This window comes from Neophocaena asiaeorientalis, unplaced genomic scaffold (genome assembly GCF_003031525.2).
Source record: "Neophocaena asiaeorientalis asiaeorientalis breed wild unplaced genomic scaffold, Neophocaena_asiaeorientalis_V1.1 scaffold129, whole genome shotgun sequence".
Taxonomy (NCBI): Eukaryota; Metazoa; Chordata; class Mammalia; order Artiodactyla; family Phocoenidae; genus Neophocaena; species Neophocaena asiaeorientalis.
The window spans coordinates 6,068,678-6,078,700 of NW_020172446.1; the positions used below are offsets into that span (position 1 = coordinate 6,068,678).

Genomic DNA, 10,023 nt, shown 5'->3' on the forward strand with positions numbered 1-10,023 from the left:
AAATTTTTGTCTGTAGTGTTTTATTGTATTTGTATATTTAAAAGACCAGGAAACCTAGGCAATGGTGTCATAAAAATCGGAATTTGTAGGGGGCAAGGGAAGCGTGGAGTGAGAGAGAGACATCATGGACAGCTCGGGTGGGGGTGGATCGTAACTCCCTACTTCACGACTTCTGTGATGAAATGGTGGTGATTACACTATGTATCTGCGTTTTATGCAATTTTCTGTTGTAGTTCACATTTTTTAAGCTAAAAAAGGTCTCTCAAAAAAGAGGAACGTGTTGATTTTTGGTGGGTATGTTTTGGGATTTGATATGGCAACCTCTATACTCTTGCATATTGAAATTCAAAATAAGTCAGACAAAATAATGACCTGCCTTGCAGGTTGGGGTGAAGGTTGTATAAGGTCATTGGCCATACTCTGAGGTGCCTGGGGGTACAGGGAGAGGGAAGGCATTGTCCTCCTTCCTCAGTCAGGGTGTCCCTGGGGTTGCCTTGGCTGTCTGCAGTCCCCATAGGAGCTGGGCTGAAGCAGCCCGTCCGCCTGCCCACCAGGCTCCCAGACGTCAGAGCACCAGGCAGACACTTGATGGAGGAGCCTCAGACAGCCTCCCTGATTTATCAGGCTCTCCATGTCTCTGGCTGATGGATGACCCTCTGCTCTCCCTCCCTCCTCCCTCCGGACGCTGCTGTCTCCAAGGCCACTGCCCGCCCAGGGTGGGAGCTTGTGCCAGCAGGGAGAAGCCGGGCAGGCTGGCGAGGTCTCTGCTGGCCTGGCCTCCCTCCTTCCACAGCTGCCCTGCCTGTAACCCCAAGGTTCTCCCCAGCAGCCTTGGCTGGTTCTGGTTGGCCCGGCTGCCAATGTGCTTGATTCTTTCCTTCAGCCACTGTGAATTGAGCGCCTGCCAGCTATGGGCCAGGCACTGTGCTGGGTCCCTACCTCCAATGAGCTCACCCACAATGAACAGTAAACAGGACCTGAACTCAGCTGGCTTGTTCGGGTTGTCAGGCCTCTCGAGGAGATGGCCTTGAGCTGAAATCTAAGAGGTGGGAATGAGCCCCCCATGAGATGATGTGGTACAAGGATATTTTGGAGGAGTTGCTGGCTAGTGCAAAGGCCCTGAGGCAGACCTAGGCTTGCATCAATGGGCCTGGGCAGAGGATAGGATGAAGGAAAGGAAATGGGTTCCTCTTGAGGACTAAGTACCCTCTGCCAAAGCCTTGTGGGAAGGGGTCAAGTTCCAGTCACCACCAGGGCCACCAGAACCCAGGCAGGACCCAGGGAGCGGGAAAACCCCACCGGCGTATCTGGGATGTGCTTCAAGTCCTGAGCTGGAGGCTGCGCCCAAAGGATCCCGCGTGGCAGGAGAGGGTAAAACCACCCTCTTTGTCCCCAGGACAGTGGCTGGCACAGAGCCACGAGCCCTGGCTTGCCTCAGAGTTACTGAGCAACCTTGGACAGGTCAGGTCACCTCTCTGGGCCTAGGTTTCCATGTTAACAAACATTGGCTGTGTTGTGGAAGGCTACCTGCCCCCCAGCTTCTGAACTCTGGGACCCTGGGCGATTCCCCGCCCGCCCTGGGCCTGCAGCCTGGGCTCCCCGGGGTGAGTCCTGGGAAAGCCCCCGGGGCTCCGAAGGCATGTCAACTCTGAGCGCACAGCTTGAGGGTCACAAAGACGGAGCCATCCCTCGAGGCCCTCAAGAAACTCAGGGGGGGTGGCGGGGAGACAGACGCTGGAACAAGTCAAGGAAAGCGAGATGAGCGCTGTAATGAGACACAGACCCAGCCACGAGGGGGCATCGTGAAAAGAATTCCTGGCCTCGGAGGAACACCACCTGAGCATCGGGGCAGCGCAGGTATGAATGAGGACGCAGCGAAGTGCTCACACACTCACCCAGGAGGCAGGGGAGCCCTCGGGAAAGCAGCCCCCCCGGGAGGGGGGCGGTGTAAGGCTCAGCAGGGCCATCAGGCCTCCACCCCCGGCCCCCGTAGGGCCCCGCTTCACAGCCCAAGCTGCAGCCTGCACAACTGCCAGCCGTTCTGCCGGGACCCCTTCCTCCTCCATCCGCCCTCTTTGCTGACCTAACTCTCAGCCTTCACGTTTCAGGACTGAGGCCAAGGCCTCGCCTCCTGTGCGGGCCGGCCGGTCGCTGGGGATCTAGAGCTGGGGGCAGGGCACCTGACTCAGACCCTGGGCTCTCCAGTGAGGTAGAAGGTGAACACCAAGGCCTGGCCCCGTGGGAGCGTAGGCCCCTGGGCCGCTGCCCTGTGTGTGTGTGTGTGTGTGTGTGTGTGTGTGTGCGGGGGGGATGAGCCAGCCCAGAGCTGGCAGGTGCCACGAGGATGCCAAGCAAACCTCAGACAGGCTCGCCCCGCCCTGCAACGCACCTGCACAGAGCTGTATTCTGTCATCTTCAGCTTCAACGTGTAGCAGACTTGGCTGGTTGATGGGGGCTGGGAGGACCGTGATGTCAGCCACGTGTTAGCTCTGCCTCTTTCTGGTTGTGAGACCCTGGGCAATTGACTTAACCTTATTTACTTAATGAAAACAATTTTATTGTAATAATTATATGTTTATTTCAATGTGCAGTAGAGAAGTATAAACAGTGCGTCAATTCCCATCCCAGATATTATGGTTAGGACAGAGCCAACCAGGGTATTTAAAGCGTTTTTTAATGCACGTTGATTTAAAGTAAATAATAACGCAGGTCCCAGTTGAGAAGCTGGTGCATAAGTGACAGAGGTTGGGGAACGCCAGGCTACGGGGTGTCCTCTGTTTGGCTGTGCTTTGGGCTTTTGCTGGGGGCTTGGGACCCTCAGAGGTTTTCAGGTGGAAATGCAGGGACCAGCAGGCGAGGGTGTCTGCAGCAGCCAGGAGACTAAAGGAAGCTGCTCCACCCTGTGAACCAGGTCTTCCTTCTCTGGTGTCTGATCCCCCAACCCTGCCTGGGCTGCAGATGTGATTTAGGAAGTAGCGCGGAGACAGGGCACGGCAGGGCCCAGGGTGTGGCCATGGGAAGTGGTGGCTGACGTGAAGCCCTTGGGAGGGAGGTTGCTGGTGGAGGGGTACCGAGCCGGGCTGTCGTGTTGAGGGGCGGAGGCATCAGAAGCCATGAGAATGGCAAGGAGGGGGTGGGCGCTAGGGCGCAACACGTTGGCAGAGCATTAGAAGGATCTGGGGAGACTCCAGTGCCAAGGCATGGAGGAGGGCCAAGCTGGGCGAAATGGTGGGAGAGGCCCAGGTCATCAGAGGTCTTGTTTACAGAGAAGCAGGGATCTGAGAGCCACGGGGACAGGGCTGAGAGGCAAGCAGCAGTGGAAGGAAGCGTGGGGCTGGGGAACCTCAGAGCTGCATGGGACACCCAGGCCGCCAAGTTCATGGGACCAGAGTCTTGATGGGGAGTTAGGCAGTGCTCAGCCAAGGTGAGGCCTCAGGAGCTGGCATCTCTGTCTTCTGGGGGACTCTGGAAGTCTCAACTCCCGTCCGGTGGAGACCCCTGCCCGCTAGATCCAGGTCCTGGCTCCCAGCTCCCACCATTTCCTCTGTGGAGCCAGGATTAGGACTTATCTTCAGGGTCTGGAGATTCAGAAAGGAACAAAGTTTTAAATAATTATTATTTTTAAAGGGTACAATTAAAATCTTTTTTCACCATGGGCTTATTCTTTTCCTACTTTCCTTTTAACATCTTTTCCTACTTTTTTATAGTGGCAAAATATAGATAACGTAAATATGCCACTTTAACCACGTTTAAGTGTATGATTCGGTGGGTTACGTACATTCACAATGTTGTACAACCATCACCACTATCCATTCCCAGACCTTTCTCATCATCCCACAGAGAAACTGTACTTATTAAATAATAACCCCCCACTCTCCATCCCCAAGCCTCTGGTAACCTCTGTTCTACCCTCTGTCTCTATGAATTTCTTGTTTAACGGGTAATACATATGTGTAATGTAAACGCACAGAGCAAAACATTTCCCTGACCCTACAGTTCCCTTCACAGATGAACTGTTTTTATCAATTTCCTGTTTGTTCTTTCAGAGGTGTCTTATGCATATACAAATGCATGTGTATATATATCTTTATATACAAAGAGAACACACTGTTTTATGCGTCTTCCTTTTTTATTAGACAATATATCTGTGATGAAAAGATTTTTAGTGCGTCAGAATATCAATATCTCCTCCATATTAGTGCACGTTAGTGCAGAGCTGCCTTGTCCTTTTTAATGGTTACATAATAATAGTCCATTGTAAAGGTGAGTCACACTGTATTTAACCTACCCCTTATCAATAGAAATGCTTCAATTTTCAATTTGCTACATTTATCTATTGTCAGCTCACACCCACTCTTAGTGGGGAAAAAAATGCAACGGCACCTAGTTAGCAAGAAGAACAAATTAAGCATGATGAGATGCCCTTTCACACCAATTAGACCAGCAAAAATTCAAAAGTCGGGCGACATCAAGTGTTGATGGGGCTGTGGAGGAAGTGGAACCCTCAGACACAGCTGATAGGAATGAAAGGGTCATAACCACGGTGGACAACAGTTGGCATTATCTGGTCAAGCTAAAGATACATATATCCTTCAGCCCAGCAATTCCCTCTCCAGGAAGTTGCAGAGAAACCCTCCCGTGTGGGCCAGGAGATAGGACTATCCGTGGCAACAGGTCTGCAATAGCCAAGTGTGGGAGTCAACCTACATGTCCAATGATGGGACTAAGGAGAAATAAACTGTGGTGTAGTCACAGAGTGGAATGTTATACAGCAATGAAAACAAACTATCGAGTACACATCAGCAGGGATAAATCTCACACACCATGGGAAGTGAAAAGACCAGTTGAATGAGGATGTGTACAGTATGGTGCCATTTATGTGAAGTTTTAAGATGTGCAAGGCAATATCATATATTGTTCATGGATGCACACGTATTTAGTAACGTAAAAATGAATGCGTGAAATGCTAATTATGGAATTCAAGACAGTGACGGCCCCTGGGGAGAGCAGTGGGATGGGGGAGGAATATTAGGGGATTTCAAATGCATCCGTAATTTTTTAAATTGTGGTGAAATATATATAAAACACAAAATTTGCCATTTTAATCATTTTTAGGTGTAACATTCAGTGGCATTAATTACATTCCCAATATTGTCAACTATCACTGTGCTCTATTTCTAAAACTTCCTTCGTTGCCCCAAGCAGAAAGTCTGTGCCCATTAAGCTCCCCATTCCCCTCACCCCAGACCCTGGTAACCTCTAATCTACTTTCTGTCTTTATAAATTGGCCTATTCTAGACATTTCCTATAAGGAAGGTCACATAATTGTTGTGCTTTTGTGTCTGTCTTCTTTCATGTAACATGTTTTCAACTTTCATCCAGGTTGTAGCATAGAGCAGAACTCATTACTTTTCAGGGCTGAATAATAGCCCATCGTATGGATATGCCACATTTTGTTTCTCCATTCATCTCTTGGTAGACATGTGAGTTGTTTCCCTTTTGGCTGTTGTGAATGATGCTGCAGTGAACATTAGTGTACAAGTATCTGTTTGAGTCCCTGCTTTCAGTTCTTGTGGGTGTGTACCTAGGAGTGGAATTGCTGGGTCATATGGTAATTCTATGTTTAGCTTTTTGAGAAACCTGAAATGTTTTGGTTTTAGGCTGGCTTGTGGGTCTTTATGTTATACTGTAGGCCTTTTCTCTATGACTGAAATATTTTATAAATTTCAAAAGTAGAATGAGTTGGGCTTCCCTGGTGGCGCAGTGGTTAAGAATCGCCTGCCAGTGCAGGGGACAAGGGTTCGAGCCCTGGTCTGGGAAGATCCCACATGCCGCGGATCAACTAAGCCTGTGCGCCACAGCTACTGAGCCTGTGCTCTAGAGCCCGCGAGCCACAACTACTGAGCCCACGTGCCACAACTACTGAAGCCCGCGCGCCTAGAGCCCGTGCTCCACAACAAGAGAAGCCACTGCTATGAGAAGCCCACGCACCGCAACAAAGAGTAGCCCCCGCTCGCCGCAACTAGAGAAAAGCCCGCACACAGCAACGAAGACCCAACGCAGCCAAAAATTAAATAACTAAATAAATAAAGTAGAATGAGTTAAAATTGGAAGCCACCACTTGCATTGTTAATATCTTCTGAACTGCATCATAATTCAAAGCTCTTTGAGGGAACATACGTGGCTATTGGCTCTCAGTTTCAAAACGGCCAGTTAGAGCTCCTGCCCATTCTAGCCCATTCATAATGCTGAAACGTTCACACCACTCTAGAAGACGCTCGAACCAGCCCCTGGGCTCCAGCAGTCCCCAGGCCTCTTAGGGTGGGGGCAGAGGGTGCTGCCTCACCCTTGCTGTCATCTAAGCCTCAGGCTGCACACCCTGTCCTTCAGCAGGTTACTTCTGGAGCTTCCCCTAAGCATTCAGCATTATCCCTCCCTGGCATCTGATCTCCAGCCAGAGGCAGCCTGATCCCGGGCTAAGCCCCTCCTGCCAGGTGAGCTTCTCACCTCGGCCTCTTTCCAATCCGGCAGCCCAGACCATGGCCTGTGTGGAGAGGGAGAGAGAGCCGTAGTCCCTCCACTCAGCCCCTCGGTGTAAGTCCTGGGTCAGCCTCCCGTGACCTTGGGCCAGGTCCTCCATCTCCAGGCCTCAGAAAGTGGGAGTTGTGGGTGCTGACAGACCTGTGGTCTGCAAACCACTAAACAGGTGTCCCAGGAGGAAAAGGAGACGAGCATCTCTCTGAGCCATTTAGCCCATCACGACAGCTCCAAGAACATTTGACATCTGTGAAATAACATCATTAGGTAAGTGTTAACTTTTCCCCACTGGTAGGCCCAGTGCTAGTAAATGTACTGTGACGAGTATAATGTGTTTATGAAATGTGTATAATAAATTATCAGAAAGAGCTACATTTTTAATATTGCTTAATATATCCAGTTTGCCTCTCAGCAGCCACGGGCTATATGGCAACCGCTTCCATCGACTCACTGTGCATCAACTTACCTGCTTCCAGGCTGAGGCGCCGGCATGGGCTGAGGAAGAGGCAGGGGGCGGCCAGAGTGGATGACTCCCCTGTCCCTTCCTGATTTGCTCCCTGTCATCTGGAATCGAAAGAAAACTGGGGCTTTGTTCACCATCAGGCCCCCTGCAGGACGCAGCCTGGAGCCTGTGTCACAGGGTAGGTGCTCAATAAATACTTGTTACGGTGTGGATTCTTAGAGAAATGAATGGACAAGGGCCCCCAGAAGGCCCCTCTCCATCAAACAGCAAGTGCTTGGAATTTTTCCATCAGCCCCTGGTTTGGGTTAAAATTTCCTATCAATACAGAGAAACTTCTATCAGCACAGCAAGCCCAGAGCTCCTCCAGTAATCAGGGAAGGGTGGAGACTGGGGGTACACGTTAGACCGGGGCCAGGGAGGGTCCTTCCTCCCAGGGCACACGGACACCAGCCAGAGATGCCAACCAAGGACGTCCAGCCAAGTGCAGGGTAGAGGTCATTTCCTCTAAATGCCTCTCACCTACTGGTCGCTCTCAGCCAGGAAAGAAGTCACAATGCCTGATGTGGGGTGTTTCAGACTCCCTGTTGGGTGTTGGCCTCAGACACGCCACGTGTTTCTCCACTGGTCATCCTGGCATTCACTGACTGGATGCTCTGAGGCTGGGCCCACCACTCCCACTTCTTCCAGACCCTCCCTAGAGCCAGCACCTGCAGAGCCAAGAGCCGGGGGCTGCTCTTCCAGAAAGCCAGACCCACAGAAAGTCAAGAAGCCAGGAGGAAGTGATCAGCCCCCTCTGTCCCCGCTCCCAGTGAACTCACGGGTAGAGCCTTGCCATCAAAGGGGCACAGGGTCAGGATATCCAGGCTCTCATTCCCAGTCACTATACCTCCTGAAGCTTCAGTTTCCCCGTCTGTAAGGCGGCGACACCACTCTCGCGCTCCTCAAGTGAATGAATTATGAAATGATGGTTCAGTGCCTGTATTCTAGTACCGTGTGTCATTACATCATCGCTTTGTGATGCAGCCACCTCTAGCACACAAGATGTCACTCTGTGTCTATTTAAGGACTAAGCCCCGTAAGCATTCCTGGAAATGGGATACCCACTCACTGTGTTAGGCTTCCAGGCTCTCCTGTCCCTCCCTTGGCCTTTGACTCTTAGGCTGAATTTCTCTCCTACCAGGATCCCAGATGGTCCTTAGGGAGCCCCCAGGCTGGTTCATTCCTACTGTAACCCCTAAGACCCTTGGCCCCCTCTCTCTTCCTCCTCAGTTTGGGCTGTCCCCAGCCAAGAAGCCTCAAGAAGAGCTCTGGGGCGCAAGATTTACCTGTGTTTCCAGCTCTGCTCTCTAGAGGTGAGAAGGGAGAGGCAGGGATGGAGGCAGTGGAAGCCTCCAAGAAATCAGGACCCCAGCTCTGCCGCCGGCCAGCAGTCACCTGGGCAAGCCACTGTGTCTGAGCTTTAATTTCCTCATCTGCAAAATGGGAACATTGTACCCTGCCTACATCGTGGGGTGATAAAAGGCATCAGTGAGATAACAGCTGTTGAAGGCTCTTGACAGAGTATACCGTAGGTTTCAAGGGTGGGAGGTGACCTTCACCATCCATTTCAGGACTTGTCGTGCAACAACATGCGGATCTCCATCACGTCTCACCAATGAGTCTCATCTCCCGAAGGGAAGGGGGAAGGGAAAGCCGACGCTGGTGAGCACCTCTTACCTGCCATGCTCTGTGCTAGATGCGGCCTCCCCACGATGCTGTGAGGTTGGAAGTAGCGCCGTTTCACAGCTGGGGAAACTGAGGTTCAGGGAGAGCCAATGATCTGCCAGAATGATGCAACTGGAAGTGATGAAGGTGAGGCCTCCTCTCTCTTCTCTCTGCTCTCCACACCTCCACAGGGGTTATGGTGGGTGGAGGGGCACAGGCTTGGGGTCCTGCGTTCAGTTTTCCTGGAAGGGACCCAGCCAAGAAGATAAGCATTTCTGATGTTCAGTGACAACCAGAGAGTGAACAGGATTCTGTCTGTGCCCAGGGCTTTCTGGGGACACACCTGTATAAGCAGCAGCCGTTCCCAACAGAGCGTTGTTCCCGGGAAAGCAGGACAGCAGCCAGGGCTGGGCATTTGTTTGGTTATCCGATCATGTGGGAAGCCTGAGCCTGTGGGCTGGCCACACCCTGCCGTTCCACCTCTGCCTCGCTCATCATTCCCTGGGGATGCCCACCCTGTCTGCCCTCATCCTCTCCTGACCACGGCTTATGGTCAAGGTCCTCACCCACCCTGTCCCCGTGGGGGGCGGGCGGGGGCTGGGTCACTCAACCTACTCAAGGACCAAGTGAGAGACTGACTTCTGGTTACAGAGAGTGTGTTTGTATGTGACCTGAGAGGAATGGTGAACAGACTGTGCCAGTAGTGACCTTGTACAGCTGTGGATGTCTTGCTCGTGTGTGAGCATCCTGTCCGGCACTCCTAGGAGTGTGGCTGTGTGTCCTGCTAGCTTGGGGGTTGGGAGGTGCCTTGAGTCCCCTGATCACTTTTTGGGTGTGTTCGTATGTCCTGTTAGGTGTGCTGGGGACGGGGGTGCCCTGGGTCCCCTGACCACCTCGACGAGTGCTGTTTGTGTGTACTGCTAGGGATGTGTGTGTACTGGGGGATATACGGTGCCACCGCAGCCTCAGGCAACTCCGTACAGGTACGTGTGTCCTGCAGGTGGGAGCAGTGGGAGCTTCCGCCCAGTTCTGCACACGTTTCTGTGCGCTGGAAGTGTCCTTGCACACCGGTATGTGTCCTGTGTGAACGGAGCCCAGAAAGTGCGGGCACGCGCGGGAAGGTGCGGGTCCCTGCTCAGCTCCCCGCCGGTCCTGCGGCGCGTGAGTGATCCGCCCAGTTCTGCACACGTTTCTGTGCGCTGGAAGTGTCCTTGCACACCGGTATGTGTCCTGTGTGAACGGAGCCCAGAAAGTGCGGGCACGCGCGGGAAGGTGCGGGTCCCTGCTCAGCTCCCCGCCGGTCCTGCGGCGCGTGAGTG

General features: G+C 52.4%; 1 protein-coding gene across 1 annotated transcript in view; it reads left to right on the top strand.

Moving 5' to 3' along the window:
* The first annotated feature begins 8,814 nt into the window (after nucleotides 1-8,814).
* DOC2B (double C2 domain beta) overlaps nucleotides 8,815-10,023 on the top strand; it is a 27,983-nt gene continuing 26,774 nt past the window's right edge. The window contains exons 1-2 of the mRNA XM_024736082.1: nucleotides 8,815-8,851; nucleotides 9,705-9,925. Coding sequence (XP_024591850.1) covers nucleotides 8,815-8,851; nucleotides 9,705-9,925 — 258 coding nt within the window. The remainder of the gene's footprint in view (nucleotides 8,852-9,704; nucleotides 9,926-10,023) is intronic.